This window comes from Mixophyes fleayi, chromosome 3 (assembly GCF_038048845.1).
Source record: "Mixophyes fleayi isolate aMixFle1 chromosome 3, aMixFle1.hap1, whole genome shotgun sequence".
Taxonomy (NCBI): domain Eukaryota; kingdom Metazoa; phylum Chordata; class Amphibia; order Anura; family Limnodynastidae; genus Mixophyes; species Mixophyes fleayi.
In genome coordinates this window covers 236,979,739-236,995,495 of record NC_134404.1, presented here as the reverse complement: position 1 = coordinate 236,995,495, position 15,757 = coordinate 236,979,739, and the positions used below count along the sequence as shown (strand labels likewise).

Sequence of the window (15,757 nt, the reverse complement as noted above, 5' to 3'; positions counted from 1 at the left end):
ATTTTAAAGTAATTAAAGGCTCAAGAGTTATTAATTTCGACAATAGTTTAATATACAGACTATTGTATGTTAGCTTGATAAATTTATATATATTGTCCTGATAAACTTATATTCTACACATAAATGAAGACGGGTTTGGCAATTGCCACAAATCACGTCAACGTAGTTCATATGTATATTGATAATAGTCCATTATAGTACCTGCCACATTTCTAACTTTGTTTTTAGATCAGGGGTTCTTAACGTTTTCCGTTTTGGACCCTCTGCATTAGCTTTGTAACCCATTATTCAGTTTAGAATTAATACATTAATACAAATGTAAACAATAAAAACAAACTTTGACTCGTAAGTGAAAGCCAACTTGGGACTCCAAACACATCGGTGCCTAACAAGCTTGCTTAGATGTTATAAAAGTAAAAAAAAAAAGCAGCTGTCTGCAGAGACTGTGAAACCAATAAATTAGAAACACAAAACACAAAGAAAGACTACTGATAATTGAATTAAATATAAATTATATAAAATTAACTAGTAAGTATTATAGAACCTTATTCATAAAGCAGCCATTTATTACACAGTAAAACAATATACACATTTATAAAGGAATACTAGTAATATTAGAGATGTTCACTGACCCTCGTGTTTTGGTTTTGGATCTGGGTTAAGTTCGTGTTTTGGTTTTGGTTTTGGCAAAACCACCCTTGCATGTTTTGGTTTTGGATCTGTATTTTTTAGAAAAACAGCTAAAATATGCTAAAATCACATTATTTTGCTCTATTTTGTTCCTATGTTATTATTGACCTCAATAACGCTAATTTCCAGTAATTTTCAGTCAATTTTGACCACCTCACAGGTCACAATATTAATTTCATACACTTTCGGACAAAGACTGCAGCAAGCTGGCTGGATGTTAAGTGACAGAGCAACGACACAAACACACGATAGTTCACAGCACATCTAGGAAGCATTGCCACACAGAAGTGGCAGAAAAGAAAAGTGGTGCAAGATGGAATTGTCCGTGGGCCCTCCCACCCTCTTTTAAGTAAGATATTGAAAAGGACATGTACGGTTTAACAAAGCAAGCAGTCCAGCGACAAGGAGTGCCACTTTTGTGGCTGAAGTGCTCGGTTTGTTTGGGCCCCCACAAAACAAGCTACCAATAGCTTAGCTGCCTTAAGCCCAACAGTGCTGTAATGAACTCTACATTATTAAACCATGTCTGCACGTGCTGCATCTTTAGTCTCCTTCTCCTCTCTGGATATCTCCCTCTTATCCCTGAAGAATTGCCAAACTTATGTAGACACAGGAATGGAAATTATAACTAGAGTGGCATTACATCTGCTTCAGACAGACTGTGACACGGAAAATGTGGGCAGCATGGAATACATCATGTTGGAATACGCTTTATTGAACAGAGATTTAAACCAATATGTAGATGCAGTTGAGGAGACCATATTTAATCCCAGATTTAAGAGAGCTTGAACACAAGAGATACACTGCGCTTCAGAAGAATAATACAGAGGAAGTCCTGAGGCAGGATGATAAATATGTCCAGTTTAAAGGACAGCTAAAAGACCTGAGAAAACAAATTGGTGTGTCACCGGCCCCTGCAAACGAAGATTTGGAAAATGAAGACGAGGAGATCACCGTCACCCAAAGCACTCCTATAACACAGTTGGAGATGGTGAACCCAGTGAAAAACAAAGTATGTGGTTACACGTACAAGAGAGAAGCAATTGAAAGAATGATTGAAAACAAACTTCACAACTTATAGCACATGTAGGTAACATTGGCACACAGCGATAGCTGAAAGGAAAAGTGGTTCAAGATGGAATTGTCTTTGGGACTCTTCCACCCATCCTGATAATGGATCCTAAAAAGGACATGCACACTTTGACAAACCATGCACTTCAGCGACAAGGAGTGCCACTTTTGTGTGCTTGGTTTGTTTGGGCCCCCACAAAACAAGCTAACAATGGGCTTAAGGCAGCTAAGGTAACAGTGCGCTCAATGAACTCTACAGTGGCAAGATGTTACTGTCATCATCTTCAGCCTCATCCTCACACTCATCACCCTCATCAGTGTGTACATCATCCTAACACAATATTAATTTATCCCCACAGGAAACCACCATTACAGAAGTCTCTGTAACATAAAATGTAAAACAAAAATGTAAAAAAAAAAACTTTTACTTTTTAAAGAAAAAAAACACATCTTCAATAACGGTGAAACTTTACTGTAGAAGAACATAAAATTACCAACATGTCATTTTACCCAAATATTAATAAGCATTCCAGCATCATCCCCACCCTCATCACAAAGCTAATTAATCCCCGCTGGAATCCACCATTACAGAAGTCTCTCTACTTTGAGCTAAGTGCCAATAAAGGCCTTCCTCGTGGAATTTGTAGTTCATTTTACAACAGATACTGTCACAATTTTTGTGCTATTCATTTAGACCAGACCAAATGTCAAAATGTTCTGCTGAATCATCTGCATCATTCTTGAGTCTCTTAGGAAAGCTTAGTTTTAGCCTGAGAAACTGTAGGAGGGGATTCCGTTGTGTCAGGTACCACTTCAGCTATCACTTTGCTCACCAAGAGCTCATTGCATCTCTTCTGATCTGGGACAGTGGAAAATAAAGAGAAGGCAAAGCACTTAAAACTAGGATCGAGCATAGTTGCTAAAATGTAGTGATACGATTACCAGAAGTTGATAAAAGTAATTCATCTACAAGTCCGACATACTTAGCGCAAATTCTTTGTTTCATCTCCTCCTTCAATATTTCAAGGTGCTTTTCCAAAAGTCTAACTAAGGGAATCACTTTGCTCAAGATATCAGTGTCTGAACTCAGTTCACATGTGACTACTTTGAATCGTTTCAGCACCTTGCATAACACGGAAAGTATTCTCCACGGCAATGGACTAAAATACATTCTCTCTCCTTCCCAATGTCATGGCTTGTGCAGTAACCGTGGATGACTTTTCACTGTTCCTCCATCCTCGCAAGCATACAAAGTGTAGAATTCCACCTTGTTACCACCTCTTGCTTCAGTTGGTGGCAGGGCAAAATAAATTGTCCTTGCAGCTGCTGCAGTTTCCTACATGCTGTTGCTGAAGGCAATTTACCAACCCAGTGGGCTGTCACAGTCATATAATCTTTAGTTTACCCAGTTCCGATTGTCCACATATCTCTGTTAAAGTGTAAAGTGGGTAGAATGGCATTTTGTATCCCAATAATTACATTTTATGGAACCTTCTGGTAAATGTTAGGAATTGCTTTTCTAGTAAATTGATGTTGTAATGGAATTTGCTAACAGGAACACAGGACCTCAATTAACTGTCTAAAAGCAGCTGATTTAATTGTGAATATGGGATGCAGATCTAGTACTAGCATAGTTGCCATGGCGTCTGTGATCCGCTTTGCAACTGGGTGACAGCTTTCAATTGTTGTAAACTACTAGTAGTCTTCTTCTTGGTCTACTTCTGGGTTGAAGATCCACCCCCAGCAGCAGCAGCAGGACTAACGCTCAAGAATTCTTCAGAGTAATCCTGGATAGGGGAGAAGTCATCTAGCCTAAGCAACTTGGATGCAGGACTATCTTCGATCACTAGTGATGATATTGATGAGGAAGGTGTTGTCGGTGTGGCTTGTGGCTTTACAAATGCTACAAATGACTTGACAACTGTTGTCAGGATTGGTTAAAAATAATTGCACACATAAGAGTTGGATTTTTTGGTCTAATGCCCAGGCATGACAGTGGCCTTCTTCTTATCACTGACAAGAACTGCTTCCACTGGTGCAGGACTTACACTAACATCATCCTCATCATCATCCTCATCAACATCCTCATTAGCGCCGTCAGCTAAACAAATACCCCCCTCATCCTGTTGCAAATACAAAGTGGTATCCAACATTTGTGTATCACCAACTACACTAAAGGGCATACTGCTGACAACCTATTTTAAAAGCTATGGGATGTCCTTGCAACATGGTTCATCCCGCTTGGACTCTCCTGAGGATATGACATTTGTGATAATGCCACCAATATTGTGAGAGCATTATAGCAGGGAATATTCCATCAAAATCAACTTGGTGATACCGAGCTTCTTAAAAAATGACAGTGCCATGCAGGAGATGCTGTCTGTGTCCCGAAATAATTCGGATAATTTTGGGCATTCTGAAAGAGCATGTAGGAGATTGCAGCTGCTGCAAGAAGAATCGAATTTGAGGGGGGATGTACTTTAGTCCAGCACAGTGGAGAATACTGCCCAAGCTGTGCAAAGTACTGAAACCACTCTAAGTAATCACCTGTGAAGTGAGTTCAGACATTGTTAGTTTGAGTCAAGTGATTCCCCTAATTAGACTTTTGGACAAGCAGCTAGAGAAATTGAAGGAGGAGATGAAACAAAGCAATTCCGATAACTATGTAGGACTTGTAGATCAAGTACTTTATTTGCTTCACCAGGATCCGAGACTTATCAACATCTTGAAATCGGATCACTACATTTTGGCAACTGTGCATGATTCTAGGTTTAAGAGCTATGTCTTCTCTTTCTTTCCAGCTGACCCAGAACTCAAGAGATGCAATGAGCTCCTGTTCAGCAAGTTGACAGCTCAAGTGGTACATGACACGACAATTCCTCCCTCAGTTTCTTTGGCAACTGCTGCTAGCAAAATATTTAGCTTTCCCAAGACACCCAGTGGTGATGCAGATGAGTCAGCACAACATATTTGGTCTGGTGTAAAAGAATTGCCCAAAAATCGTGATAGCTCTGTTGTAAAATGAACTACAAATTGCACAGGGAAGACAATTACCGGCAATTACATCACAGTACAGAGACTTCTGTAATGTTGGATTCCAGCGGGGATGAATTAGTATTGTGTGAGAATGATGTACACACTGATGAGGGTGAGGAGGATGACAGTGTAGATTGCAGGTGGTGGGATCTAGCTGATGCTGGTATGCGTGTTAATATTTTCGGTAGAATGGCATGTTGGCAATTTTATGTTTTCTATTTTCTTTAAAAAGGTACAAGCTTTTTATTTACATGTTTGTTTCCCTGACTTAAAACAACTATGCACTTGAACATAGGCTTTAGTACTTGATGTAGAGGGATTAGTATCATAATGACTGAGACTGGAGAATGACAAGAACAATGAGACTGAAGACTGGAGAGTGACAAGAACACTGCTACCACTGTTTTTGTGTTACCAACGGCACTGAGACTGGAGAATGCAAGAACAATGTTACTGAAGACTGGAGTGTGACCAGAACAATGTGACTGGACACTGTGTGAGTGTCACGGGCACTAGGAGTCTTGCCCAGGATTTCACCAGTTAACTATGCTTACCAGAGAGGCGGAGTTTGCACAGCGGTCCTCTGGCAGCAGGGTGAATAGTGGAACGTATATAACAGCAGATGGAGAGAGGATGCCAATGGAAATGATGATAGTCAGTGACTTGCAGCTATACTGGTAAATGAGTCAGCGACTTGCATCTATAGTGGAAAGACAGGTTTGAACCACGGAGACCAGGTTGGACGTGAGCAGGTGAAGGAAGGTAACAGGAGAGTCAGTGGTCTGCGTACAGCAAGTTGTACCACTGCTATGGTGAGAAGACTTGTCCAGGTGCAGGTAGGTAGCGGGGAAGTCAGTGGTCTGCGTACAGCAAGTTGTACCACTGCTATGGTGAGAAGACTTGTCCAGGTGCAGGTAAGTAGCGGGGAAGTCAGTGGTCTGCGTACAGCAAGTTGTACCACTGCTATGGTGAGAAGACTTGTCCAGGTGCAGGTAGGTAGCAGGGAAGTCAGTGGTCTGCGTACAGCAAGTTGTACCACTGCTATGGTGACGAGTAGTTCAGGTGCGGATGAGTGGAGGCATGCAAAGAGTCAATAACGGTATGAAGACACTGAGAGCACAGAGGAACTTGTTCCAAACAGATATGCAGCGATTACAGCTAATAGTCTATAACGGTATGTATACCGCTGCTGAGTAGAGAGGCTTGCACAGAGCGGATATGCGGGATAATAACTGATAGTCAATCACAAGTATGCATATCACTGCTGAGTAGAGAAGCTTGTTCCAAACAGATATGCAGCGTAACAACAAATAGTCTATAGCGGGTATGGATACCGCTGCAGGGTAGAGAGGCTTGTCCTAAGCGGATATGCAGGGTAACATTTGATAGTCAATAACAAGTAAGCATACCGCTGATGAGTAGAGAAGCTTGTCCACGAGAATATGCAGGCACAGCAGGGACGCTGAACGGTTGTAGTGGGTATGGGAACCACAGGTGAGCAGAGCAGGTAATCAGAAGCCAGCTGAGGACACGAGCAGGATACAGGAGTCTGTAGCGGGTATGAGAACCGCTGATGAGCAGAGCAGGTAATCCAGAAGCCATCTGAGGACACGAGTAGGATACAGGAATCAGTAGCGGGTATGGAAACCACCGATGAGTAGCACAGGTAATCAGCAGGAAGCTGAAGACACTAGTAGTACACAGGAGATACCTTCAGAGACTCACAGGGAATGAGACTCAAGATCAGGCAACGAGGTAATGAGCACAGGTGCCTTAAATAGGGAGAGGTGCCTGATCCACCAATTAGATTAAAAGCAGAAGGTCATAAGTTCTTGGATGCTGCACATGCGCAGTGCATCAAGATGGCGGACGGCCGCGGTTCAGGAGAGGCGCCGGCAGGAAGGCTAGAGAACCACGCACCAGCGCAGAGGCACTCACTGTCCGGTGAGTGACAGTGAGCAATGGTACAGTTGAATGTCCCTGGAGACTTTTAACAACACTGCCAGACCTATTATTACAATTTCTGTTTCAGCACTGAACCCTGCCACCTCTCCTGTTTCTGAGTGAGCTATGGCACAGTAGAATGTCACTACAGACTTTTAACACCACTGCCAGCCCTATTATTGGAATTTCTGTTTCACCACTAAAAACTGCCACCTCTCCTGTTGGTGGGTGAGCTATGGCACAGTACAATGTCACTGCAGACTTTTAACAACACTGCCAGCCCTATTGTTGGAATTTCTTTTTCAAAACTAAACACTGCCACCTCTCCTGTTTCACTTTCTGGGTGAACTATGGCACAGTAGAATGTCACTGGAGCCTTTGAAGAACACTGCCAGCCTTATAATTTGTCTTTCAGCACTGAAAAACTGCCACCTCTCCTGTTTCTCTGTGAGCTATAACTCTGTAGAATGCCACTGGAGACTGCCAACAACCCTACTACGCCTTCTGTGTCTCTCTGTGAAATGGTGCAGGATCTCCATGGAGGACGGTATTTATAGAATCCAAAACTCATGAGATCTGACAACGCGACAATGACATTTTGCTTGGCTTGTTTTCAGCTCCGAGGGCACGCGAAAGTACCGAGCTGGCTCGGCTCGGTACTCGGATCGGCTATGTTCGGGTGGGCTTAGTTTTTCCGAAAACTGAGACTGAGCATCTCTAATTAATATCGACGATCATTTAAATCCAATATGAAAAATGTGTATAAACATGACGATGGGAACCCTGTTGGTAAAGAGGATGAACAATTTTATTATCAGCAAAATAGAAGGAATTTCAAAAGTCTTGCTGAACAGCAGCACAGTTAGTCTCATATGAATCCAGTATCATGATGAGAGAAACAGTTTATACAGGTAAATGTACAAAACATGTAATAACCTCTTCAATAAGCAGAATTCCAGCTTGATGTAAAGAGGCAGAAGGTTCCCACTGAATATGTGATGACATTGCAATCTATTGTCCTTCCAGTGTAAGCAGCAGGAGCCATTCGTTTAAGTGCCAAGATGGTTTTAGTTTGACCCAAAGCTATTCTGTTAATACTCACAATGGGTATTATGCTCAATCAAATATAAAACAAAAGTGGATTGGTTCCTTATCACAATCTCCAAAAACATTGATGCGTTTCTGTGTATATAACACTTTAATCGGAAGGTGAGATCCAAATGTTCAATCTCGGTATTTAAATGAGAGGTATCCAATCACTAAAGTGCACTTACTAAGCTGGCTGTGTGTGCAAATCAGCTAATGCAATGTTTAAAGGTTCTTCGATATTAAGATAAATATATTAACACTATTAAATTGGATATTATTAATAATAAATAATACAATAATTATTTATGTAACTGATTTGTAGCAATAAAACATTATCTTATCATATAGTGGTTAAAACATGGTTTCTGGTGGTTAACAGCTAATTAAAAGCAAAGTAAAAAATCCACAATCTGGATAAAAAGACCAGAGTGTCAAAGCTGTAGTTGAATATTTCTCAGATCCAGTAAGTAGTTTTCGTTAAACTAGATACAGCAGGATAATATGTCTCACAGGCATGTTGACGAAGTACAATAAAACATAACATAAACATAAATGTCAATCAGTAGCTAACCACAAGTGGGATTATACCCCTTATTATACATTCTAAAAGATATTTTTGTGAATAACTATATTTAAATGATTAATGTACAAACAAATCAAGAAAATTTTAATTTATCATTCCAAACAGTGTATTTCTCATTATAAAATATTAACCATAATATTACATGTTTAGGCTCTAATTATTGTATTTTGCCAATATAAGCTAGAGATGCGAGCTTATAAAATATAATAAGTAAACTATAATAAAACATTCAATACTCAATATATATTTTAAAAAGAGAATAGAATCATAGAACCAAACATGGAACCCTGATTGAGAATGCTTACACAAAGAACATCTTATTTATGATTTAAAAGCTATTCCACTAGTAAACTTCAAACTATGAAAGAAACAGACTTAGGAAAGTGTTCAAACATTCAACTGACTTGATCGAAAGGATTATAGACCAAGTCTCACAATTTATGGGTGGATATTTCTAAAAATATTCAAGATGAGTTTAACAGTAATAAGGATTTTAAAAATGATGTTGCCTTTCAAAGAAATTAATGTTGCGATACTTATTAGTTCATTTTTATATTACTTGTATTTAAATAAATTATTAGCGAGTCAGTAATACATATCTGCATTAATACATGCACATCCTTTTAATTTAACTACTATAGTAATTTGTTTATTCATTGGTAGTACACAATAGGTTTATAGACAGTAATGGGGTTCATGGGAATCCATCCTTAATAATTTGCAACAATAAGTGGGAGATTCAATTCGCTGCAAGTTGTCTCCAGAACGTCTGTGGAGACACCTTGTGGTGATGTTATGACTACCATAATTGCCAGCAATGTGCACAGCCGACCATAGCAGTGATTTCTGCACCCACATCGCCGGCAATTGAATCTTCTTAGGTTAAGAACTTCTGCTTTACATTAAAGACAGTCACTGCTCTGATAAATAGTAAACCTCTCTTAATTTTTCTTTTATTACAGGTATTGAAACGTCAAGGCTATGATGCGGCATGTGATATCTGGAGCTTAGGTATTCTACTTTATACCATGATAGCAGGGTAAGGATGTATAATATAACATTGAAAACTGTGAAATATATGATACATTTAGTGAATTTATCATCATCTGAACCTATGTTTTAAATGTCAACACTGTTTATACTCCTTACAATTTTATTTATTTTCTTGTTCTATTTTTCTGCAACATGATTGCTTGCCAACAATTAATGACTATCCTGTTGAAGCATAGTTTATTGCCACATTATTGTGAGTATCATGACATAATTGCAAACATATTGAGAAAGACATGCAGAGTACAGTAGAGTAGATAAAATAAAAATGTAAGCCTCATTCCCTTTTAAGGGTAAATTCATGTCTCCAGGGATGGACAGATAAGGAATATAATAATAGTAATATTTATGTTGCGTCCTATAGTCCATCTCCCCACAACACCATAACTCCCTTGCAGCAGACTTCCCCAAATGAGTTAAGTAGGCCCTGCAGCTAGAATGGGATCTCTTATCTGGAAATACTTTATCCGGAAAGTTCTGAAGAAGAAAAAGTAAATAATATCATACACAATGACATAATCATTGAATATCTCATCTTACAGTCACTACAGAAGCACTGGTGAACTATTTAGTGTAAGGGGAAATGTCAGAGGCAGAGTGAGAAGCTCTGGGCTGCCGATAGAGGGCGACCGTCTGAGGAGCCTGTGCGCATTATCCAGTGAAAGGAGGTGCTGACCGGGAGATGCTACCATGTATGAGCATAGAGGAGAAGACTGATTAGTTTGGCAGACTTTTTAAAAGAATTACAAGTCTACAATGAGAGTAATTCTAGACAATTTCATGAAGTCTTCCAGTTTACATCCCCACAGGAGAGTATGCTTCTGATCAAGTCATAGTAACAGAGAACACAAATATACTGTTGCTGTATCAACACCAACAAGAGACAAGAAAGACAGCTGCAAAAAAGGGTTAGAGATAGGTGAGACATCTGCCCCTACTAGAGGGGTTTCATCCGTTCCTCTACTCGGACAGAGAGTCAAAAAATGTTCTGATTGGCTCCTTTGTCGTGTTTTCCCTTTCAGCATAATCCTAGCTTTATTTGTTCCCTCACAGCATACCTTGCTATATGTCTGTGGGGATATCACAGCCCTCCTTCCAATACATCCCATATATTACATATATACAATACATATTTTCTCCAACCCTCTTTCCTCCTTTGCTTTTATTTATGCTTTAACTCTTTTTGCTTGATTTGATTTAATTTAATTGTATTCTCAAGGATAATTTCAAATATGTGAAACCAGAGAATTCACCCAATATAATTACAGGGATTCTAGCCAATGAAACCACCATCACTTTAACCAATGACATTTGTTAGGTTTTGAGCTGAGATGAAGCAGTCTGCAATAACTTTCCTTTAGAGTAGCACACAACCCCTTATACTATTACCAGAAATGCCTCACATTGACAAAGTGGCTGCACTTTACCAATATGCTACAACTACTTTAACTACTTGTTACAACAACTTATGAAGGTTGGTACAACTGTTGTGTGTATACCAGTATTTGGATTACAATTGATTATGCAATGTAATGTCTATATTGTATTGTAATATATTCCTTTATAGCTTTACTCCTTTTGCAAATGGACCAGAGGACACGCCGGAGGAAATACTAGCAAGAATAGGTAGTGGGAAATATGTTCTCACAGGAGGAAATTGGGATTCTGTATCTGATGCTGCAAAGGTAACTAGGTGAATTAACAAAATAATCATTTTAAATTACTTTTAATTTATTGTATGTTCCCCTTTATTTCCCTGCCTGTGTTTTAAATGTTGTTAGTTTCATCTTCATACCTTGATTTACTCACTTTTCCCCCCAGCTATCTCTTATAATAGAACCTAGTTGCATTTATTCCTGGTTCTGTTAGACTCCTACAGGAGTAGTTGTAGATGAGTCACTGATCAGGAATAAATCCCTATACCTATTTTTTCTTATCATCCCAACATTAACTATCTTCAGGAATTGTGTTGTAACAGTTATTGACCATGAAACATAATCTGCACTGATAGTGTTGTGACGAAATGTAGTGTATCTAATGACTGATTGTTATTTTCTGTTGAATTTATGTATCACAATGTGAATATTTTATGTAACCTTTCAAAGTGTATTTGGTTAACTGACCTGAGTCTGACAAGTGTCAATGGTCTTTTGGAAGTGGCTAGGCCCAGAGACAGATAAACTCTTTGAGTAGTTTGTATATGCAGAGGAGTTAGACTTAGCCCTGCAGAAAGAGCAGAGGTGAGAGATTCTCTGAGGTGCCCAAACATATATCCAAGTGATAGATAAATTACTTTGGGGAAAACTCGTCATTTTGGGAATCAATCTGACTTAATTGAAAGTGAAATTCCTAAGTGTTACGGTACAGATACCTTACGCAGTATTTTCGCAGGCTTACCTAGGACGCGGAGTCTAACGGCCTCCCGGTCTTCACCAAGAACCACCGCAAGGTAGGATGGGTTTTGCTGCCAAAGAACCGCAGGTCGCGGCCCCCAGGTTAGCCTACTGACGAAAGGAAAAGGTACTAAGTGATGGATAGACAGCAGAAAATATGACAGGGTGGTGCAAGTAATTAAGCACACTAAACGTGAAATCCAGGGTCTGGTGGTCTGGAACGGAAGCTGGTTTGGTGCACGGTATCTGTCGTATGCCTAGTATTGGAGATGAGTCCAAGGGTGGTCGGATACACAGCCGAGTCGGTACACAGGAGATGATCCAATATGCGATGCCAGGGAGAAGTCCAGAGAATAGCCAGAACACTCCAGAGTCGGTACACAGGAAATCAGTCCAATACACGGTGCCAGGGATAAGTCAAAGGATAGTCAGGACGCAGCCAGGTCGGTACACAGGAGTCTGAGAGAATGCAGGAGCACACAGGAAGCAGGAACACGGGAATCAGGTACACAGGGAGAGGTAGCCAGGAACAGGAAACACATTGCTCTGACACAGATAGCGTGTCAGAGCAGAGAAGATATAGAGTTTTTAATTCCCCGCCCAGGAGTCACATGTCCTGCCGCTGAGAGAATCCAGAAGTGCGGGGGCGCGATCAGAGGAAAGCGCTGAACCGCCGGAGAATACACAGCTGCCAGATATCGCCAACAGCACAGTGGAGCGGGGAACAGGTAAGATCATGACAGTACCCCCCCCCCCCCTTTCAGGGATGGCCTCCAGACAGCCTATAAGGCTTCTGAGGGAACTTGGCATGGAATCTCTTCAACAAACTTGGAGCATGAAGATCTCGTGCAGGAATCCAAGAACACTCCTCAGGACCGTATCCTTCTCAATCAACCAGGAACTGTAAGGAACCTCTGGAAATACGAGAGTTTAGAATCTCCTTAACCTCAAACTCCTGATCTAGCGCAGAAATAGCAGCAGGAGATTTTTTAGAAGAGAAAAACTTGTTAATAACAAGTGGCTTGAGAAGGTAAATGTGAAACACATTGGGAATCCTTAAGGTAGGAGGTAACTTTAATCTAAAGGCCACTGGATTGACGACCTCTATGATCTTGAAGAGACCAATAAATCGGGGAGCGAATTTCCTAGAGGGAACCAGCAAGCAAAGATTCTTCGTAGACAACCATACTTTGTCACCAGGAGCAAGTAATGGAGATGGTCTCCTTCTTTTGTCAAATGCTTTCTTACTGATGGCAGAGGTTTGAAGCAATTTGCGTTTAATTAGATCCCACCTAGCCGAGAAGTCCAATAAAAGGGAATCAACTGCAGGAACTCCAGAAGCGGGTAGATCATTGAAGGGAGGAACTTTAGGATGAAATCCTTGGAGAGCAAAAAAGGGAGATGTAGAGGTGGAGTCATGCGAATGATTGTTGTGAGCGAATTCTGCCCAAGGTAACGAATCAACCCAATCGTCATGTTTAGCTGAAATGAAACATCTGAGGAATTTCTCCAGTTCTTGATTAGACCTTTCAGTGAGACCATTACTTTGAGGATGGTATGCCGAAGAAAAATTCAACTTAATTCCGCAGACACGAGAAAATGCCCTCCAAAATCTAGCCACAAACTGAGTTCCACGATCAGAGACAATAACATCTGGACAACCATGGAGGCAGAAAATCTCTTTGATGAAAAGTTGGGCCAGAACAGAAGCGGAAGGGAGACCTTTTAATGCTACAAAATGAGCAGCCCGAGAAAGGCGATCAGTGACTACCCACACCACGGAGAAACCTCTGGAAGAGGGTAAATCTGTGATAAAATCCATAGAAAGATGACTCCAAGGTCAATCTGGAATGGGTAGAGGTTGCAGCAGACCATAGGGAGCTTGACGAGGAACCTTGTTCTGAGCACAGGTGGAACATGCCGTCACAAAGTGTCGAACGTCCGTGTGGATAGATGGCCACCAATAATTACGGGAAATTAATTCCAAGGTTTTCTTTATACCGGCATGACCAGAAAAATGGGAGGCATGAGCCCACTTGAGAAGTTTGGGTTGGAGATGCGGAGGAACCAAGGTCTTTCCGCGAGGAATAATTAAACAAGTAGGAGTGGTAGCCAAAATACATTCTGGATCTAGGATGGGTCTAGAACCCTCCTCTCCTGTATCCATGGAGTCGAAGGAACGGGAGAGAGCATCTGCCTTCTTGTTCTTGGATCCTGGTCTGAAGGTAATGATCATATCGAAGCCGGAGAAGAACAGGGACCATCTGGCCTGGCGAGGATTGTGGCAAGATGCAGTTTGTAAATACAACAGGTTCTTGTGATCTGTAAAAATTGTAATAGGAAACCTGGCTCCTTCCAAATGATGTCTCCAAGCTTCCAAGGCTAACTTAATGGCAAGGAGTTCCCTATCTCCTATGCCATAGTTCTTTTCGGTGGCCGAAAGTTTACGAGAAAAGAAGCCACGGGGGGAAAATTTCCCAGCTGAGTCTTTCTGAGACAAAGTAGCTCCCACTCCGGTAGAGGATGCATCGACCTCGAGGAAGAAAGGGAAGGTAGGGTCCAGTTGATGAAGAATAGGAGCCGAGATGAAGGCTTTTTTTAGAAACGCGAAGGCTTCCACGGCCTCCAGTGGCCAGGGTTTAGTGTTGGCGGACTTCCTAGTCAAAGAGGTAATTGGTGCAATTACAGAAGAAAAACCTTTGATGAAGTGTCGATAATAATTGGAGAACCCTACAAAACGCTGGATGGCCTTGAGTCCTACCGACTGGGGCCATTCAGAAATTGCCTTTAACTTCTCAGGATCCATGCGTAATCCGGAGCCAGAAACCACGTGACCAAGAAAAGGAAGATGCGTTTTCTCAAAGACGCACTTGTCCAAATTACAAAATAGATGATGTAAACGAAGGCGTTGAAGCACCAGGGAAACATGATGGCGATGAGTAACCATGTCAGGGGAAGATATCAGGATATAATCCAGATAAATCACAACAAATTGATACAAGAAGTCCTGAAAAATCTCATTGATGAAATTTTTAAAAACTGCAGGGGCGTTGCAAAGTCCAAATGGCATAACAAGATACTCGAAATGTCCATCGTGAGTATTGAACGCAGTTTCTCATTCTTCCCCTTGCTTAATACGGATTAAGTTGTAGGCGCCTTTCAGGTCTAGTTTAGAAAATATCGAAGCTCCTCTGATTCTATCAAAGAGTTCTGAGATTAACGGCAAGGGGTACATGTTCTTCTTAGTCATAGCATTGAGGCCACGATAATCTACACAAGGACGTAACCCGCCGTCCTTCTTTTTTACAAAAAAGAAACCAGCCCCTGCTGGCGAGGAGGATTTCCGGATAAAACCTCTATTTAAATTCTCCTTGATATATAGGGACATAGCATCAGATTCGGGTAAAGACAATGGAAAAACACGTCCTCTAGGTGGAATCTTGTCCGGCAACAACTCAATGGCACAATCCCAAGGTCTATGGGGAGGTAACTTAGAAGCCTCCTTTTCACAAAATACGTCAGAAAAGGAATGGTACTGAGGAGGAATACCAGAGGATGTAGTAAGAGAGGTGGAACAAGCAGTATTAGGCCTATGAATCTTGGGAAGACAACGGGAATGGCAACCTGGGCCCCATGCAAAAACTTCAGGTTTTTGCCAATCTAAGGTAGAAGAGGGAAGTCTGAGCCAAGGAAGGCTTAGAATCAGAGGATTAATAGCCTCAGGGATAACTAAAAAGGAAATCTCCTCAGTATGTAGGGCTCTGACACGTAGAGAAAGGTTAACAGTTCTTTTCTTTATGGATCCTCCAATAATACGACTACCATCTATAGCTGTGATGGCGATAGGCGGATCCAATGGTAGCATGGCCAACGACAACCTCTCTACGATGTGAGCTCTTAT

General features: G+C 41.0%; 1 protein-coding gene across 3 annotated transcripts in view; it reads left to right on the top strand.

Annotated features, from left to right (window-relative positions):
* The window catches only part of RPS6KA2 (ribosomal protein S6 kinase A2), a 193,778-nt gene that overhangs the window by 168,450 nt on the left and 9,571 nt on the right, over positions 1-15,757 (top strand). The window contains exons 18-19 of one of the 3 annotated variants that reach the window (XR_012689708.1): positions 9,376-9,424; positions 11,031-11,148. Coding sequence is in view for 2 of the 3 variants with exons in the window: in XM_075203300.1 (XP_075059401.1) it covers positions 9,376-9,452; positions 11,031-11,156 (203 nt within the window). In the remaining variant the exon portion in view is untranslated. Of the gene's footprint in view, positions 1-9,375; positions 9,453-11,030; positions 11,157-15,757 lie in introns of all 3 variants that reach the window. The other 2 variants (XM_075203299.1, XM_075203300.1) reach the window with 2 other exon arrangements.